This window comes from Bombina bombina, chromosome 2 (genome assembly GCF_027579735.1).
Source record: "Bombina bombina isolate aBomBom1 chromosome 2, aBomBom1.pri, whole genome shotgun sequence".
NCBI lineage: Eukaryota > Metazoa > Chordata > Amphibia > Anura > Bombinatoridae > Bombina > Bombina bombina.
Window position 1 is genome coordinate 328117882 of NC_069500.1, and position 20550 is coordinate 328138431.

General features: G+C 40.0%; 1 protein-coding gene across 1 annotated transcript in view; it reads left to right on the forward strand.

Moving 5' to 3' along the window:
• The window catches only part of TAOK3 (TAO kinase 3), a gene marked incomplete in the record, with an annotated part of 945289 nt that overhangs the window by 232406 nt on the left and 692333 nt on the right, over positions 1 to 20550 (forward strand). The window contains 3 exon segments of the mRNA XM_053701678.1: positions 4636 to 4749; positions 5475 to 5566; positions 5928 to 6021. Coding sequence (XP_053557653.1) covers positions 4636 to 4749; positions 5475 to 5566; positions 5928 to 6021 — 300 coding nt within the window.

Sequence of the window (20550 nt, forward strand, 5' to 3'; positions counted from 1 at the left end):
CTGATGTCTCTGCCCCATGTGCATACATCGTGTCTGCTTGTTCTGTAGTGTACTGTTATATGTACACAGCAGCACAGTCAGTCACTGCTGTCTTTGCCCCATGTGTATACATCCTGCTGCTTGTTCTGTAGTGTACTGTTATATGTACACAGCAGCATAGTCGGTTACTACTGTCTCTGCCCCATGTGTATACATTGTGTCTGCTTGTTCTGTAGTGTACTGTTATATGTACACAGCAGCACAGTCAGTCACTGCTGCATCTGCCCCATGTGTATACATTGTGTCTGCTTGTTCTGTAGTGTACTGTTATATGTGCACAGTAGCACAGTCATTCACTGCTGTCTCTGCCCCATGTGTATACATCGTGTCTGCTTGTTCTGTAGCGTACTGTTATATCTACACAGTAGCACAGTCAGTCACTACTGCCTCTGCCCCATGTGTATACATCATGTCTGCTTGTTCTGTAGCGTACTGTTATATGTACACAGCAGCACAGTCAGTCACTGCTGTCTCTGCCCCATGTGTATACATCGTATCTGCTTGTTCTGTAGTGTACTGTTATATGTACACAGCAGCACAGTCACTGCTGTCTCTTCCCCATGTGTTATACATCCTGCTGCTTGTTCTGTAGTGTACTGTTATATGTACACAGCAGCACAGTCACTGCTGTCTCTGCCCCATGTGTATACATCGTGTCTGCTTGTTCTGTAGTGTACTGTTATATGTACACAGCAGCACAGTCACTGATGTCTCTGCCCCATGTGTATACATCCTACTGCTTGTTCTGTAGTGTACTGTTATATGTACACAGCAGCACAGTCACTGCTGTCTCTGCCCCATGTGTATACATCGTGTCTGCTTGTTCTGTAGTGTACTGTTATATGTACACAGCAGCACAGTCACTGCTGTCTCTGCCCCATGTGTATACATCGTGTCTGCTTGTTCTGTAGTGTACTGTTATATGTACACAGCAGCACAGTCAGTCACTGCTGTCTCTGCCCCATGTGTATACATTGTGCTGCTTGTTCTGTAGTGTACTGTTATATGTACACAGCAGCACAGTCAGTCACTGCTGTCTCTGCCCTATGTGTATACATCGTGTCTGCTTGTTCTGTAGTGTACTGTTATATGTACACAGCAGCACAGTCAGTCACTGCTGTCTTTGCCCCATGTGTATACATCCTGTCTGCTTGTGCTGTAGTGTACTGTTATATGTACACAGTAGCACAGTCAGTCACTGCTGTCTCTTCCCCATGTGTATACATCCTGCTGCTTGTTCTGTAGTTTACTGTTATATGTACACAGTAGCACAGTCAGTCACTGCTGTCTCTGCCCCATGAGTATACATCCTGTCTGCTTGTTCTGTAGTGTACTGTTATATGTGCACAGCAGCAGTCAGTCACTGCTGCCTCTGCCCCATGTGTATACATCCTACTGCTTGTTCTGTAGTGCACTGTTATATGTACACAGCAGCACAGTCACTTCTGTCTCTGCCCCATGTGTATACATTGTGTCTGCTTGTTCTGTAGTGTACTGTTATATGTACACAGCAGCACAGTCACTGCTGTCTCTGCAGCCGTCCCCATGTGTATACATCCTGCTGCTTGTTCTGTAGTGTACTGTTATATGTACACAGCAGCACAGTCAGTCACTGCTGTCTCTGCCCCATGTGTATACATCCTGTCTGCTTGTTCTGTAGTGTACTGTTATAAGTACACAGCAGCACAGTCAGTCACTGCTGTCTCTGCAGCCGTCCCTGTGTATACATCCTGCTGCTTGTTCTGTAGTGTACTGTTATATGTACACAGCAGCACAGTCAGTCACTGCTGTCTCTGCAGCCGTCCGTGTGTATACATCCTGTCTGCTTGTTCTGTTGTCACGCTCCAAGGCAGAACATGCAGTGATCTGTGATGTCATCGCAGAAAATGCAGCATGTCTGCAGAAAGAGCAGAACACATGTAGGATCTGTTACTGCTTTAACTTTGCAACACTGCTCCACATCAGGCTGTTCTCTTCAAACAGATCTTTGCTCTGGCTGCACTCTGTAAGCTTTCCCTAACACAGTGCATCCACAGCAAAGTGCTGTTTGAAGTGAACAGTCAAATTTGCAGTAATGACTGGCTCTGCAGTTTTGACTGTCTCTCAGATTTTTTTCAGACCCGCCCTCTAGCCTTTCCCAGTCTGCAAAGTTTATCTGAATGTAAGACATTGTTAGCGCTGCGGAATCTGTTAGCGCTGCAGAATCTTTTGGCGCTCTACAAATAACCGATAAAAATAATTCTTATGAGCATTGCACATTTTTTATTACTACATTTCTGTTAGACCAAAAGTAAAGGAAACCAATTTATTCAAGAGACATTGTACAATTTTTTTTTTTTTGTCTGCAGCTAATTTGCAATCCAAACTGCTGTAGTAACTTATAAAACTTTTAAACTTGCTGTATTCACCAGTTAATAAACACATTGCAACTGAACTGGTACTTAAGTGTAACTGCCTAATTTAAAATTCAATTTTATTTTAAAATAACCTGCAGAAAAATTTTCACTAAAAAAAATCTCATTGCAGAAAGTGAAAAAAAGTTCTTCCTCTGGTGTTGTGTACTGTTATATGTACGCAGCAGTACAGTGAGTCACTGCTGTATCTGCCCCATGTGTATACATTGTGTCTTATGCCCCATGTGTATACATCGTGTCTCGTATCTTGTACAAATAAATGTTTTATATTTTCTAGCTTTCTATTTTTACTTTTGGAAAAACTGTAATTCGTTCAAATTTGGCCTTCCAATTTCAAGATTGCAGTGTGGGTTTTGCCTTTTTAAATTGATTATAATATTTTATTATATGTTTTGTTAAATATGCAAATCTGAGTAGCTTACAAGTATTCGTTCTGACCAGATTATTGAGATTACACTGAAAATGTTATAAAGGTTAGTTAAAATATAGTGCAAAAGTATTGCCAGCTACTGTTCTTCATAGTAATGAGTTAGTGCTTTAACTATGACTATAGCCCCCTCTAGTGGAGGCATGAATTTATAAAAAAATTATATAGATTTGCAGCCAACCACCGGTTTCATTTTTTTATTTTCACTCAGAATTACTTTGAAATAATGTGTGTTTATATATGGTCCCATTTTCCCACAATGCTAAAACTATTTTTTTACATATTTGTCTGCAATCACAGCATTTCCGGTAAACAAAGACATTTATGCTGCTGAAGTTGGTCATGTTTTGCTATTTCATTCTAAATCTCAGTGATGGTGCCAAAAAAAAAAAAAACTTTTATGTTATGCCAACTTTAAGCACAATTCTATTTTAAGGTATGTTGTTTTAGCGGCATTAAAGGGACATTAAACACTAAATACATGCTAGATAGAATGATGCATTCAAAGAAAAGATTAGTCCATGACTAACATATAGATGTATTTTTTAAAGTTTCATTAGTTGTTTAAAAAGTGACAAAATAAGTGTAAAGTTTTAGTGTCTATAAAACACTGGGAGCTGCCATGTTGTAACTTGTGTTACCTTCTCTACTGTGGCCAATTAGGGTCAGTTATAAATAGGTCACTAGAGTGTGCAGCCAATAGTTGTGCTGGATTTAACAGTGTTCTGCACTTCCATTTCTAACAGGAACTGAAAAGCTCACAATTTCAGAATGGAATTACAGGCAAAGAGGACAAAATAAATAATGAAAGTATATTGCAGAGTTGTTTTATTATATACAATTTATCATTTTATATTACCATCTCAAAGTGTTTAATGTCCCTTTAAATTGCCTTAGGTTGCTTTGTTGTAAATAAATTCTTATTAAGTAGCTGTTCATACCAACTAGACTGATTTTTAAGTTTGATATATCTGCTGTCTTCATCTGGTCAGGCCATTACCTAAAATGACACAATCCATTTTAATAAAATCAAACTAGAAATACAAATTCAGAGTAACTAAGAAAACTAATAAAAATAATTGTTGCATGCTCACTAAGTTCAGATTCAGCTGTTATTGTAGCTTGCATGCAGAAACAACATAAAAAATAGCCATTTTAAGCTTTATCTCTGTTTTACTTAAGCTGGTAATAGACTACTACATGATTTCTATATTAAAGTGATGGTAAATCCAAGCATGTAACAAACACTAGGATTTACCATCTCTAAAAATAATTGTGAGAGATTTTAAACTCAGATAAAGTGTTGAATTGCAGCCAGGTTTGTGTGAGTTTTCATTGCATGTAATCATTTAAAAATATATAGACAACGTGCTCAGTACTTCCTAAACAAATCTACTGCTAGAGGAACACATTACTGTACTCATGTTCCTATTGACACAAAAAAGAATTTAAGAAAGGTTGAGGAATTGTACCAGGGCCTTGTGATTTCCTGTTAAAATTTTGCAGCTCTACAATAAAAGGCAGATTTAATAGCTTGGTTGGGCAGTGGAATTTGGCGGTCGCCGGTGTGCAGTTCAGCAATAATTGTTTGTCGTTCCATTATTGATCCCATAACACAGCTCTCGTTTCTTTACATGATGCCTATGTGACACCAGTGATCATTGCTCACATGGCTATTATCAAGGAAAAGTAACGCTTTTAAACATAGTAGTGTTTGATTGTTCCTTAATTTCTTTTCCTCTGCTCCATTTCTAGAGATGTAAAAGCTGGAAATATTTTGCTTACTGAGCCAGGACAGGTAAAATTAGCAGATTTTGGATCCGCGTCTATAGCTTCCCCTGCCAATTCATTTGTGGGAACACCATACTGGTAAGTAACTATTCCATTTTTAGAGACTGTATATGTTTAGACACAATTTTAGTTTTTTTCAGTTTAAGGGCCATTATAGTCGAAAAATGGCATGCACTTATTCATTAGAGCATGTAATGTTACCACTATAGACCATGCACTTCGATGTGTTTAACCTCTGCTAAGGTGTTAAACATGCAGTAGAAGTACAGCTCAGGACCTGCAGAGCACAAACCACAGCTGATCCAATTAGCAGCGCTAGTCGCATGACTCGGATGTTTAACTAGCGCTGCTTTTTGGATCAACGTTCATTTCTGCTTTGGACCAGCAATGCTCTATAGGTCCCGAGCGTTGCTTCTACTGTGTGTAAAATATGTTCTAACACATTAGATAGAGCATGTTCTTTTTTCACTAATATGGCCCTTTAAAAATATTTTGCACTAAAAAATGAAATTAAAACAGAGTGAGTGGTCTTAGAAATGTCACCTTTATGTTTCCTTGTAGATTTTGGAAATATTCTTTTGTTCACACTGCTCGGCTCCTTGTCTGACAGTCAGCATGGTATACAGCAGTAGCAGTGTACACATGACATCTCTCATAGAATAGATTAATATATTTTGCAGATTGTTTTAGAGTTGTTGTTTTGATGTAGCATGTTAGAGAACATTGTTTAGAATATTTAGTGCATTTAGAACATTGTTTAGTTTTCATGTTGGATATGAATTTTTAAAATACCTTGTATACAGGATGGCTCCCGAAGTTATTTTAGCTATGGACGAGGGGCAGTATGAAGGGAAAGTAGATATATGGTCTCTGGGGATCACTTGTATAGAATTAGGTGAGTATTGACTATATATCTTCCATTTTTAATATTTCAATTATGTAACAATATTTTAAAATGAGCTTTAGTCAATTAATTTTGTATGCTACTATTAATTTTACTTCATGGGGGTAAGACAAATCTTTGCTAAATGCTGTGTAGAATTCGCTACTGCAGTATCATCTCATTTCAACCTTTCCGTGTTGTCTTTGGCATAACGCCAGCTTTCATGGAATTGTTTCCCTAGAATGACCTAGGAGATTAAAATAATTGGATTATGTACTGTGACGACACTAAAGAGCTATTCATTTTTACAGCAACACCTTGCTAAATCTGTATGCTCATAACCCCGTCATCCTCCTTTATATCTTTTTCACAGCTGAAAGGAAGCCTCCTCTCTTTAACATGAACGCAATGAGTGCCTTATATCACATAGCCCAGAATGAGTCCCCAACACTACAGTCAAATGAATGGTAAGTGCAAACTTTTTTTTTTTTTCTGCAAAACATTAAGCATGCATTTAATGATTAATGGATAATGTAGGATAATTTACTCAAAAGGCAATGGTAGAGGAAGTACAGAAAGGGTTTTATAGTTAATTAAAACAAAATTCTAATAGAATTTTTTTTTATTTAGAGTGCATAAAAAATGCAAGCAGTGTCCTATTTATAGAATAAGTGTAGCATATGGCCCTGTATTCACTTTAGTGAATAGTATTTCTTTCATACAGGTGGTGCAGAGTCCACTAATTATTACTCCTGGAAATGACTCTTCTCTTCCACTAGGAGGAGGCAAAAGATTCCCAAGAGCCCTATATAACCCCTCCCACTTCACACATTCCTCAGTATTTTCTTTGCCTCTGCTGGAGGTGGTTGAAGAATGAAGATGTGCATTTGATTCCTCTGAGAGAGGGGTTTTCAGTTTAAGGCCCGAATTCCCCTCAGAGTACAGTGCTTGTCAGAGGGATGCATGTAGGTTATGGTTTGTGACTCTTTATTCACCTCATGGGAATTTTTTTTTCATAAACCTTTCATAATCGGTTGCAGTACTGGTTTGTCTGTCTGCTGCTTTGCTAGTGGAGTGTCTATTGGTAAATATAATTTATTATTATGTAGACAATCTTTAAAGGGACAGTATACACTAATTTTCATATAACTGCATGTAAAAGACACTACTATAAAAAATAAAATTCACAGATAATGATAAAAAGATCCAGTATAAAACCTTTTAAAACTTACTTAGAAGCTCCTAGTTTAGCACTGTTGATGAGGTTAGGCTGGGACACTCACTGAAAAGAGTTTGGAAAGCAGGAACAGGCAGACACCCACCCCCTCCCCTGCATATGAACATACCCATTACACAACCAGGAATCCAAAGACATAAGTATACATGTAAAACTTGGTTAGGATCCTGAAAATCCACACAATCCTATTTAAAATTAAGCAAAACTATACATTTTTATAAAAACACTCCCAGATGGGCTATAAATGGCTCATCTACAAAACATTTATGCAAAGAAAAATCTAGTGTACAATGTCCCTTTAAGCTATGTTATGGGCACTGTTTATAGATATACACTCACCGACCACTTTATTAGGTACACCCTGCTAGTACCGGTTTGGACCCCCTTTTGCCTTCAGAACTGCCTTAATTCTTTGTGGTATAGATTCAACAAGGTGTTGGAGACATTCCTCAGACATTTTGGTCCATATTGACATGATAGCATCACGCAGTTGCTGCAGATTTGTCAGCTGCACATCCATGATGCGAATCTCCCGTTCCACCATATCCCATAGGTGCTCTTTTGGATTGAGATATGGTAACTGTGGAGGCCATTGGAGTACGGTGAGCTCATTGTCATGTTCAGGAAACCAGTTTGAGATTTGTGACATTGTGCATTATCATGCTGGAAGTAGCCATCAGAAGATGGGTACACTAGTCATAAAGTGACTGACATGGTCAGCAACAATACTCAGGTAGGCCGTGGCGTTTAAATGATGCTCAATTGGTTCTAATGGGTCCAAAGTGTGCCAAGAAAATATCCCACACACCATTACACCACCACCACCAGCCTGAACCATTCATACAAGGCAGGATGGATCCATACTTTCATGTTTAGGCCAAATTCTGACCCTACCATCTAAATGTCGCCGCTGAAACAGACTCATCAGACCTTGCAACGTTTTTCCAATTTTCTATTGTCAAATTTTGGTGAGCCTGTGTGAATTGTAGCCTCAGTTTCCTGTTCTTAGCTCACAGGAGTGGCACCCGGTGTAATCTTCTGCTGCTGTAGCCCATCTGCTTCAAGGTTAGAAGTGTTGTGCGTTCAGAGATGGTATTCTGCATACCTTGGTTGTAACAAGTGTTTTTTGAGTTACTGTTGCCTTTCTATCATCTCAAACCGGTCTGCCCATTCTCCTCTGACATCAACAAGGCATTTTCGTCCACACAACTGCCGCTTACTGGATATTTTCTCTTTTTAAACCCTGTGTGTGAAAACCCCAGTAGATCAGCAGGTTTTTAAATACTCAGACCAGCCCGTCTGGCACCAACAACCATGCCACGTTCAAAGTCACTTAAATCCCCTTTCTTGCCCATTCTGATGCTATGTTTGAACTGCAGCAAGCAGTCTTCACCACGTCTAGATGCCTAAATGCATTGAGTTGCTGCCATGTGATTGGCTGATTAGCAATTTGTATTACCAAGCAATTAAACAGGTGTACCTAATAAAGTTGTGAGTGTGTATATGTATGTACATATATATATATATATATATATATATATATATATATATATATATATATAAAAAGTAGATAATTGGAGTCCAGCACCATAAATTTAAATAGTAGTTTTCAGCCTGTGTGCCCGTCACTGTGGAGTATCAGCTAAACTCCCAAGAGATACAGTCCATATGTAAAATATGTGCCAGCACCACAGTACAATCTTGCTTCTTAAAGGTGAAAAATTCTTTTTATTTGGGTATAACAACCATTAAAAAAGCAACCTTTCGAACCTACATGGTCCTTATTCATGCATAGTTAAAAAAGCAATTAAACAGACATTTAAAAAGGGTATCTGGGCCAATCAGGGTTCAATACTACATACTAATTAGGTTAACTCATACCTCTCCAGGTATTCCAACTTTCATTACCTTAGAGCCCCCTAGTGGTACCAGAATACATAACATGATAGAAAATCTTATAAAAACAAATATAAATCATAGTCCCTATTCAGACCATAAGGGTGTAAAGCATTTAAACGTTTGATCCACCATACTTCTTTTTGCTTCAGTTTTAATTCCCTATTGCCCCCTCTTCTGTGAATGGGGATATGGTCTATATATATATATATATATATATATATATATAGTTCTGGGTTCCAAGCACTCACTGTATTGGTGAATTGCCTGGGTGCTCTCTATGCTGGACAGGTAGAAACTTCAAAGCAAAGAAGAGTAACTCACAGGGCTTAGTAAACATTAGTTTTATTAGTGTTTGATCAATAAAGTTTCAGTCAACATTTTGGTCCTCATTGGGACCTTTGTCAAGACTGTTTCGTAATCTGTATGCGTGTGGTATGTTCAGCGCTGAACATACCACATGCATACAGATTACGAAACAGTCTTGACAAAGGACTGCGGACCTGAAGCTTTTAAACAAGGTTATACATGGTGCAAACACTGCTGCCATCTAGTGCTCAAAATCTGCCTTATAGTTCTGCAGTTAAGTACATGTTATCTGACTAGGTATTCTTTTCAAGGAGAACACGAGAACAAAGTAAATTTGATAATAGAAATACATTGGAAACATTTATTTTTTTATAGATGTATGCTCTATAGCTGTGCTTCTTATACTTGAGTCAGATCACCCAGAGGGGTCCATTAAAATTTTCGTGCCTTTCGTAACTTCAAGGCAGGAGCAGCATCAACTTCCTCCACTCCAAAACAGGAAGGAACTGTTGCTCGTTACAGACAGGGCTGGAAAGCTAACCAGTCCTGGAACAAGGGCAAGCAGGCCAGAAAACCTACTTCTGCCCCTAAGACAGCATGAAGAGAGGGCCCCCTATCCGGAAACGGATCTAGTGGGGGGCAGACTTTCTCTCTTCGCCCAGGCTTGGGCAAGAGATGTCCAGGATCCCTGGGAGTTGGAGATCATATTTCAGGGATATCTTCTGGACTTCAAAGCTTCTCCTCCACAAGGGAGATTTCATCTTTCAAGGTTATCAGCAAACCAAATAAAGAAAGAGGCATTTCTACGCTGTGTACAAGACCTCTTAGTAATGGGGGTGATCCACCCAGTTCCGCGGACGGAACAAGGGCAAGGTTTTTACTCAAATCTGTTTGTGGTTCCCAAGAAAGAGGGAACCTTCGGACCAATCTTGGACCTAAAAATCTTAAACAAATTCCTAAGAGTTCCATCATTCAAAATGGAAACTATTCGAACCATCCTACCCATGATCCAAGAGGGTCAATACATGACCACAGTGGACTTAAAGGATGCCTACCTTCACATACCGATTCACAAGGATCATTATCGGTACCTAAGATTTGCCTTTCTAGACAGGCATTACCAGTTTGTAGCTCTTCCCTTCGGGTTAGCTATGGCCCAGAGAATTTTTACAAAGGTTCTGGGCTCACTTCTGGCGGTGCTAAGACCGCGAGGCATAGCGGTGGCTCCGTACCTAGACGACATTCTGATACAAGCGTCAAGTTTTCAAATTGCCAAGTCTCATACAGAGATAGTTCTGGCATTTCTGAGGTCGCATGGGTGGAAGGTGAACGTGGAAAAGAGTTCTCTATTACCACTCACAAGAGTTCCCTTCTTGGGGACTCTTATAGATTCTATAGAGATGAAGATTTACCTGACGGAGTCCAGGTTATCAAAGCTTCTGAATGCTTGCCGTGTCCTTCATTCCATTCCACACCCGTCAGTAGCTCAGTGCATGGAAGTAATCGGCTTAATGGTAGCGGCAATGGACATAGTACCATTTGCGCGCCTGCATCTCAGACCACTGCAATTATGCATGCTAAGTCAGTGGAATGGGGATTACTCAGATTTGTCCCCTCTACTAAATCTGGATCAAGAGACCAGAGATTCTCTTCTCTGGTGGCTTTCTCGGGTCCATCTGTCCAAGGGGATGACCTTTCGCAGGCCAGATTGGACGATTGTAACAACAGATGCCAGCCTTCTAGGTTGGGGCGCAGTCTGGAACTCCCTGAAGGCTCAGGGATTATGGACTCAGGAGGAGAAACTCCTCCCAATAAATATTCTGGAGTTGAGAGCTATATTCAATGCTCTTCGAGCTTGGCCTCAGTTAGCAACACTGAGGTTCATCAGATTTCAGTCGGACAACATCACGACTGTGGCTTACATCAACCATCAAGGGGGAACCAGGAGTTCCCTAGCGATGTTAGAAGTCTCAAAGATAATTCGCTGGGCAGAGTCTCGCTCTTGCCACTTGTCAGCGATCTACATCCCAGGCGTGGAGAACTGGGAGGCGGACTTTCTAAGTCGCCAGACTTTTCATCCGGGGGAGTGGGAACTTCATCCGGAGGTCTTCGCTCAACTGATTCATCGTTGGGGCAAACCAGAACTGGATCTCATGGCGTCTCGCCAGAACGCCAAGCTTCCTTGTTACGGATCCAGGTCCAGGGACCCGGGAGCGGCGCTGATAGATGCTCTGGCAGCCCCTTGGGTTTTCAACATGGCTTATGTGTTTCCACCATTTCCGCTGCTACCTCGACTGATTGCCAAGATCAAACAGGAGAGAGCATCGGTGATTCTGATAGCGCCTGCGTGGCCACGCAGGACCTGGTATGCAGACCTAGTGGATATGTCGTCCTGTCCACCATGGTCTCTGCCTCTGAGGCAGGACCTTCTAATACAAGGTCCTTTCAACCATCCAAATCTAATTTCTCTGAGGCTGACTGCATGGAGATTGAACGCTTGATCCTATCCGTGGCTTCTCGGAGTCAGTTATTGATACCTTAATACAGGCACGGAAGCCTGTTACCAGAAAAATTTACCATAAGATATGGCGTAAATATTTATATTGGTGCGAATCCAAGAGTTACTCATGGAGTAAGGTTAGGATTCCTAGGATATTGTCCTTTCTACAAGAGGGTTTAGAAAAGGGCTTATCTGCTAGTTCGTTAAAGGGACAGATTTCTGCTCTGTCTATTCTCTTACACAAACATCTGGCAGAAGTTCCAGACGTCCAGGCTTTTTGTCAGGCTTTGGCTAGGATTAAGCCTGTGTTTAAGACTGTTGCTCCTCCGTGGAGCTTAAACTTGGTTCTTAAAGTTCTTCAAGGGGTTCCGTTTGAACCCCTTCATTCCATTGATATTAAGCTTTTATCTTGGAAAGTTCTGTTTTTAATGGCTATTTCCTCGGCTCGAAGAGTCTCTGAGTTATCTGCCTTACATTGTGATTCTCCTTATCTGATTTTCCATTCAGACAAGGTAGTTCTGCGTACTAAACCTGGGTTTTTACCTAAGGTAGTTTCTAACAGGAATATCAATCAGGAGATTGTTGTTCCATCATTATGTCCTAATCCTTCTTCAAAGAAGGAACGACTTTTGCATAATCTGGACGTAGTCCGTGCCCTGAAGTTCTATTTACAGGCAACTAAAGATTTTCGTCAAACTTCTTCCCTGTTTGTCGTGTACTCTGGACAGAGGAGAGGTCAAAAAGCTTCGGCAACCTCTCTCTCCTTTTGGCTTCGTAGCATAATATGTTTAGCCTATGAGACTGCTGGACAGCAGCCCCCTGAAAGAATTACAGCTCATTCCACTAGAGCTGTGGCTTCCACCTGGGCCTTTAAGAATGAGGCCTCTGTTGAACAGATTTGCAAGGCTGCAACTTGGTCTTCGCTTCACACTTTTTCAAAATTTTACAAATTTGACACTTTTGCTTCTTCGGAGGCTGTTTTTGAGAGAGAGGTTCTACAGGCAGTGGTTCCTTCCGTTTAAGTTCCTGCCTTGTCCCTCCCATCATCCGTGTACTTTAGCTTTTGGTATTGGTATCCCATAAGTAATGGATGATCCGTGGACTGAATACACTTAACAAGAGAAAACATAATTTATGCTTACCTGATAAATTTATTTCTCTTGTAGTGTATTCAGTCCACGGCCCGCCCTGTCTTTTTTAAGGCAGATCTAAATTTTAATTAAATCTCCAGTCACCACTGCTCCCTATGGTTTCTCCTTTCTTGTCTTGTTTCGGTCGAATGACTGGATATGACGTGGAGGGGAGGAGCTATATAGCAGCTCTGCTTTGGGTGATCCTCTTGCAACTTCCTGTTGGGAAGGGAATATATCCCATAAGTAATGGATGATCCGTGGACTGAATACACTACAAGAGAAATAAATTTATCAGGTAAGCATAAATTATGTTTTTTATAGTGTTTATTTCTTTTTGAGCACATCTTTTATTTTTTTCCATGCACCTTTTTTTTGGCTTTTAATAATTTTTCTTACTTCACTTTGCTTGGTTATACGCTAGACTGAGGTGGGAGTGGTTATATAGGGCTCTTGGGGTTTTGGGAATCTTTTTTCCTCCTCCTAGTGTTATAGAAGAGTAATTACAAGAAGTAATGGATTGTGGACTCTCACCACCATCAAAGAAATTAATTTATCAGGTAAGCATAAATTTGTTTTTCCAATTAACAAAAAAATTCTATTTTGAATGATATGTATTGATTGTGCTAAAGGGACACAAAACCCAAATGTTTATAATTTAAAAAATACTTTTTTATCTAATATTATCTCATTTGCTTTGTATCTTGGTATCCTTTTGTTAAAAAGCAGGTCGGTGGTCTCCAGATCATGCACGTGTCTGGAACATTATACAGCCACAGTCTTGCAAGAAAGCTTTTAAACAAGGTTATACATGGTGCAAACACTGCTGCCATCTAGTGCTCAAAATCTGCCTTATAGTTCTGCAGTTAAGTACATGTTATCTGACTAGGTATTCTTTTCAAGGAGAACACGAGAACAAAGTAAATTTGATAATAGAAATACATTGGAAACATTTATTTTTTTATAGATGTATGCTCTATAGCTGTGCTTCTTATACTTGAGTCAGATCACCCAGAGGGGTCCATTAAAATTTCTTGTGGGTCCCCAAAAGATTTAATGATCTACTGTGCACAAGGGAACAGGAGAGCAGGACAGGTCGCTGGTACAAATGTAGGCTATTAATGACTAAACCGCAGTAGTGAAGCAGTTAGACAGAAAGAATCAAAATGTGGTTGCAGTTGACCCTTCGCTTGTTCTTAAACTATGTGTTTGGTTGACCTAAATGTCTTAAACTCTTTGACACAGCCTTGTTTATGAAGCACAATTAAAGTGAAAGTCAATCCTAGCATTTTGCAAACTCTAGGATTGACTGTTGAAACAAATAAAGGGGACTTTCATTCATAAAGTATAAGATACTTCATGTAGAAAGCTCCTTTATTTGTTTCAACCGATCGCCGTTCTTAGCTGCTACAGCAGCCCATGGCTAAAAAAAATTTTTGCTAAGAGGTGACATTTTCACCTTTTAGCCAATATCCGTGCGGTAAATCCAGCTTGGCGCCCATGGGAGCCGGATTTACCGCACGGCTATTGGCTAAGAGGTGAAAATGTCACCTCTTACCAAAAAATTTTTAAGCCGTGGGCTGCTGTAGCAGCTAAGAATGGCTTTCGGTTGAAACAAATAAAGGAGCTTTCTACATGTATCTTCAGGAATGAAAGTCAATAGTCAATCCTAGTGTTTGTACAACGCTTGGATTGACTTTCACTTTAATACAGATACAATTATTTGTATTAATTTAATGGGACACCCTGGCTGTGATTGTGCTGTGAGAGTTTGAGTGAATGTGTGTGCTTGTGTATGAGTGAGTAACTTTTTCCATATTTTGCTTAACATGAGGTAGGCATATGCAAATTTTCTACCTCCTTCAAATGTGTGTACACATTTGAGTTATTTAGCCAAAAGGACACATTATTTTGCATGTGCTGCTAAAAAAAAGAGTGGGAAGATTGCATGGGAGTACACAGAGTGTGAGTGTTGCTCCTCCTCCACATGTGGTGAGGAGCAACACTCACACTCTGTGTACTCCCATATGATTTTGCATGAAAGGTATATAGAGTTAGACAGTGAGTCTAATAGTTAGTGAATAGCAATCACCACAAAAGTTGAATTTACTTAAAGGGACATAATACTCATATGCTAAATCACTTGAAACGGATGCAGTATAACTGTAAAAAGCTGACCGGAAAATATCACCTGAGCATCTCTATGTAAAAAGGGAAGATATTTTACCTCACAATCTCCTCAGCTCAGCAGAGTAAGTTCTGTGTAAAAAGTTATACTCGGCTGCTCCCAGCTGCAGGTAAAAAAATAAAAAAAATGAAGAAATGAACAGCAGCCAATCAGCATCAGCAGTGCTGAGGTCATGAACTCTTTTACTGTGATCTCATGAGATTTGACTTAACTCTCATGAGATTTCATAGTAAGCTGAATAGGGAAATAATATGAGAGTGCACGAGGCTCATCCCCTAAGCTGTCCCGGGACAGACATACTAATATGCTGCTTAGAAATCCTTTACAATGAGATGTGGCTACTGAGAAACTTTTGAGGTAAAATATCTTTCTTTTTTACATAGAAATGTTCAGGAGATATTTTCTAGTCAGCTTTTTACAGCTATACTGCATCACTTTCAAGCGTTTAAACATTTGGGTATTATGGTCCTTTAACCCTTTGGGCCAAATCGATGTAGATCTACGTCATGCAGTACATAGCCCATTGTATCACATAATGTAGATCTATGCCACAGCTTCAGGAAGCACAAGCTTCTGCCTTCATATGGTAATTGAGAACTATGTGTGTGTGCATGAGTGTGTATGTATATACACCAGCTGTTGCCCGCAGCTTTGCGTGCATGGATTTTGTGATTTGCAAAAAATGTGATCTCTCACAACGACATGTGCCTGTTCAGGTTGCACACTCTCTAACATGAAATATGTGAGTTTTTGATAATTCTCTCTATTTTTCGTACATGATCACCAATCAGCTTGTGGGTGGGGCGTCCGTCCGTCCAGGAACATCAAAAATATGTTATTATGTTTACAATTACTATAATATTAAATTGAAATGATATATTATGACTCAACTGTCAGATGTGAAAAAAAAGAGTATTCATTGTTTTAGTGATATCCATATCTTTAGAACTACTGACGTTGGGAGCAAGACATTTGGCATGTAATAATACTTTATAATGAAGATTTTAAAATATAATTTTTACTTTTTTAATATCTAAGTTTTTTGAGATATAGGTGTCCTCATAAATCACCCATCTTTTTCACCCCCCTTAAGTGTTTTTTCGAGATATGGTAAAACACGTGTTTCTTTATTTTCAAAGGAGAATGTAAATACTAATTTTCACATCTGTAACATCTTTGGATGTTTGAGATATAGGTATCCTCATAAATCACCCCCACCCCCCATTTCACTCCCCTTAAGTGGATTTTTGGGAAATGGTAAAACAGGTGTTTCGTTATTTTTTTTTTCGTTTTATTTTTAAATCACCCCCCACTTAAGAGAATTTTTGGGAAATGGTAAAACACGTCTATATTAGTAGAGAGTGAGACATAAGTCTGTTCACAGAATGAGTGTATTGAAATTAACTTAATTTATTTAGTAGTTTTGTTTTTTTTTGGCTTTTGGGTTAGACTCTTGTGCTTGCTCTTTAAGGTTGAATTTCTTTACTTTTAATAAACAACAATTAGTGCAACCAACTTATTGTCCTCTATACCCGCCCTTCTTAAACTGTGGGTCGCAACATCAGATGGGGTCGCATAACCCTAATGTGGGGGTCGCGTGCCCCCTGATTCCATATTTTGTGCGATCGTGCATACACTATTAAAATGTCCGCAAATATGATATTAAGACCGGCCGCACTTCTGCTGCAGCTTTTACAAAGTGTGGCCGGTTCTTAAGGCTGGTCTTAGGGGTGTGCGACCTGTGCCACCACACGGCACACACTCCAAGCGCTGGCCAGCTGCCTGCTTCCTCCCAGCACTCCCTCCTCCGCGGCAGCGCTGGGAGGAAGTGATCATATGTCACTTCCTCCCTTCGCACTGTGCTGCTCAGGAGAGAATAGGGAGCCCTGCAGAGCATAAAATGGGGAAGTATGAGTATGGAAGGGAGGGTATGAGCATGGAAGGCAGGGTATGGATATGAAGGGGGAGTATGGAAGGGGCATTGAGCATGGAAGGGGGAGTATAAAGAGGAGTATGAATATGAACGGGGAGTGTGGAAGGAGCAAGGGAGTGAGCATGGAAGGGGGGGGAGTATGAGCATGGAAAGTTATGGAAGGGGTTATGAATATGAAGGGGGAGGAAGGTGCAGGGCAGTGAGCATGGAAGGGGGAGCATGAGCATATTTTATATACCTGTGGTCACATAAAAATGTATCGCGCGAAAAGGGGTCGCAAGTGGAAAAAGTTTAAGAAGCCCTGCTCTATATAAAGGTTTTTTTCTTTACAATGAGGACAATGGTTATATTTAACTTGTATTCTTTGTATACGTATTATATCTGATAGTTTGCAAGAAATGTAACCGATGTACTAATATTAGCAGAATAGTCTTTTCTGATTTTCATGCCATCTGTATCATATAATCCCCTTTTTAAAGGAAAATGAATGTATTTAATTATTGCATTATATTCTCCTTTCCTTATGTATTATGTAATATCCAAGCCATGTTTAGCACTTAAATATGTATTTATATAAACTTTGCAAATCATGCACAATACCAACTAGGTTTATTTATTCATTGATTAACATAATGTATGTACTAAATGTTAATTCTTAAGATTGCTGCCATTTTTCAGTTGTTGCATGTTTGTGTAACTTTAATGTCTAACAGGCATGTTTTATGAGTATGTCTTTTTAAATATATCTGTACACGGGATTATTCAGCTTCCACTTTATTTGGAGGAGGTCTGGTGCTATCCTTATTCCTATGATTAAGTGCCCTGTGGCGGCACAAAACGTGTAAGGAGTTGCTGTTGCACCTTACCCTATGTTTTAACATGCTTAAATAAAAGCTATGTTTTATTTTTCTATTTAGTGCCTTCTTTGTGCAGCGTGCTGTTTTTTTGCTGCTTACGAGGGACTTGCTCAGCCGCATTCATCGTGCAACTCTCGGGGCTGTGTGTACGTCTGACTTCTGGTGGCGTCTTGCTCACTCTCATTCACGGAGGATCTGTAGCAGCAGTTCTAATTTCGGTCCTACTATTTCATGTCAAAATGACTGCTGTGAAAAAGGTCTATTGCACAAGGGTGGTGCAAGACATGCTTGAGCATTACATTAGATTTATTGGAAGCTTGCTAATAAGACCAACTTTCAGTCACTAAAAATATAAGTTGCAAGATACGCAACCAAAAATGTGCTTATTATATATTTAAAATTTATTATAGCTTTCAGTCACATCATTCCATTTAAAATACCAAAGATCACAGAATTTGACAGACATAAAATAATTATTTTGCATCAGCAAGGCCACTCTTAAAGGGAAATCTGCAAACAAACTGGATACAAAATCTGCAAACAAACTGGATACTCAAAATGTGGTATTCAAACTGTTATAAAGAAATTTGAAGAATTAGGAGAGGTGAAGGACAACAAAGGATTGGAAGGCCAAGAAAACTTTCAAAATCAGATGAGAAGTTTCTCAGAGTTTCTTCTTTGAGAGACCGTAAGAAGTCCAGCAAGGACCTGGCTCAGCATCTGGCAGCTTCATTGGAATGCCAAGTTGACCCTTCAACAGTCCGAAGAAGCTTGATCAGGAATGTTCCTTGTGGAAGGGCAGCAGCTAAGAAAGCACTTTTTCGGAAGGGGAACTGGGTAAAAAGTCTAAGATATATCCTAAAGCTCACAAAGATTGGAAGATCAGTGGAAAAAGAGTATTATGGAGTGACAACTCCAAGTTTGAAACTTTTGGGTCTAATCATTGACAATATGTGAGAAGAAGAGTTGGAGAGAGATGGAAGAATGAGTGCTTGCAGCCTTCAGTAAAACATTGTGGAGGGTCTGTCCTGGTTTGGGGCTACATTTCTGCCAATGGTGTTGGCGATATTGTCCGAATTGATGGAATCATGAATGCTGAAAAGTACAGACAAGTTTTAATTCATCATGCCATTCTTTCTGGAAAGTGCCTGGTTAGGAATGGTTTTATTTTTCAGCATAATAACGATTCCAAACATACTGCTAATACACTGAAATCATATTTAGAGAGAAAAACACTGGCAGTCATGGACTGGTCTCCACAGAGTCGAGACCTGAATATTATAGAAGCAGTATAGTATCACCTGGACAGAGAAAAAAATAAGACAATCTAAATCTCAAGAAGAACTATGGGAAGTGCTGAAAGAAGCCTGTTATAATATACCAGAAGATTACTTCAGAAAACTTTAGGACAGTCTCCCCAAAAGAGTTCAAGATGTGCTTATTGTCAAGGGAGGTCACACTAAATACTGACTTTTGCTATTCAACTTGTCTATTCCTTCAAATGGTCCACTAGGGGAGTTCGTCATTTGGGTGTCTTCCTCTACCATATAAAATCTATAACCAGCAAAGAAAACTATGAGACCCTACTGATAGAGATTACCTCCGAACTTAACTCCAAGAGGTATGGAGAGATATCTTGAATGGGCACAGTTGCGGTCCTCAAAATGATGGTCCTCCCCAAACTCACCTATTTATTCTGCTGCCTCCCTGTCCCAATCCCAGCAACCTTGATTCGGAAATTCCAAGCCCTATTTAACTCCTACACTTGGCACAACAAAAGGCCTCATGTAGCTGCCCACATACTTCAAGCCCCAACCAAGAGAGGAGGTATAGGCCTCCCTAATATAAAGATGTATCATGAGACTGCGATGATAACTCATGTTACAGCATGGGGAAGCGACCTTCCCCCCAACTAGATGGAGAGACCTGGAAGAGGCCTCGCTGCCAGCATATGTCACCTTAGAAGATCTGCTCTGGCTTCCCCCGCATTGGCAATCCAAAATCCACATTGCTAATAGTATAATTAAGGTATGTTAATAGACTTAGGTTAAATTGCGACACAACAAGCTTATTGCCCCGCACCCCTCACCCATACATTCCATACAGGGACTACTACAAGGACTACCTGACGCACACCTCAATGTTAAGACAACACACAGATATGCTGAAACTACCCACGCTGACCCTCAGGTTTCAATGGGGCTTCTTAGAGGATACACTATGAGACCCTACTCCCTGGGAATCACGATGGGAGAGGAACCTCCAACTATACAAACCCCTTTCAGTACACTATAAATGCTTAATTGAGGAACTGATTCCCCCCCCCCCAAAAAAAAAAAAAACAAACAAACAAAAAAAAAAACGATAAACATGGCGGCCTGGGAGAGAGACCTACAACTGACATACACTCCAGAAGCATGCCAACAAAATTGCAGAAAATCTTCCCCGATCACTCACCGCAGAAAATCTTCCCCAATAACTCACCAATGCGCTGGAGGGAATGCGGAGAGCTGGGGACCCCCCCTCTATGTCTGGTGGACGTGTCCAAAACTGGAAAACTATTGGCGCAAAGTGGAAAAGACCTGTAATGATTTAGACTTATCGGAAGCTCTAACTCCGGCCCTTGCAATATTACACTTAGGAATAGACAGACTCCCCAAAACCAAACAAAGCTTACTCCTGTGTATTCTCACCTCCACTAAATTGCTTATCGCTAGAAACTGGAAAAAGAGCCAACCCCCCAGATGGCAGGGAGTAGTGGACTGTGTAAACCATATTAAAAATATGGAAAACTATGTCTTTAGAGAACGCAGATAACTGAATGACTACTGCCTTATATGGGAACCGTGGGAATCGCTTTGGATCCGTAAAATTCCATAGTCAGACTGACCAATCAGATTAGAGTACTAGCCAGCAGTTGAGACTCCCCATACAGTACCAGAACCT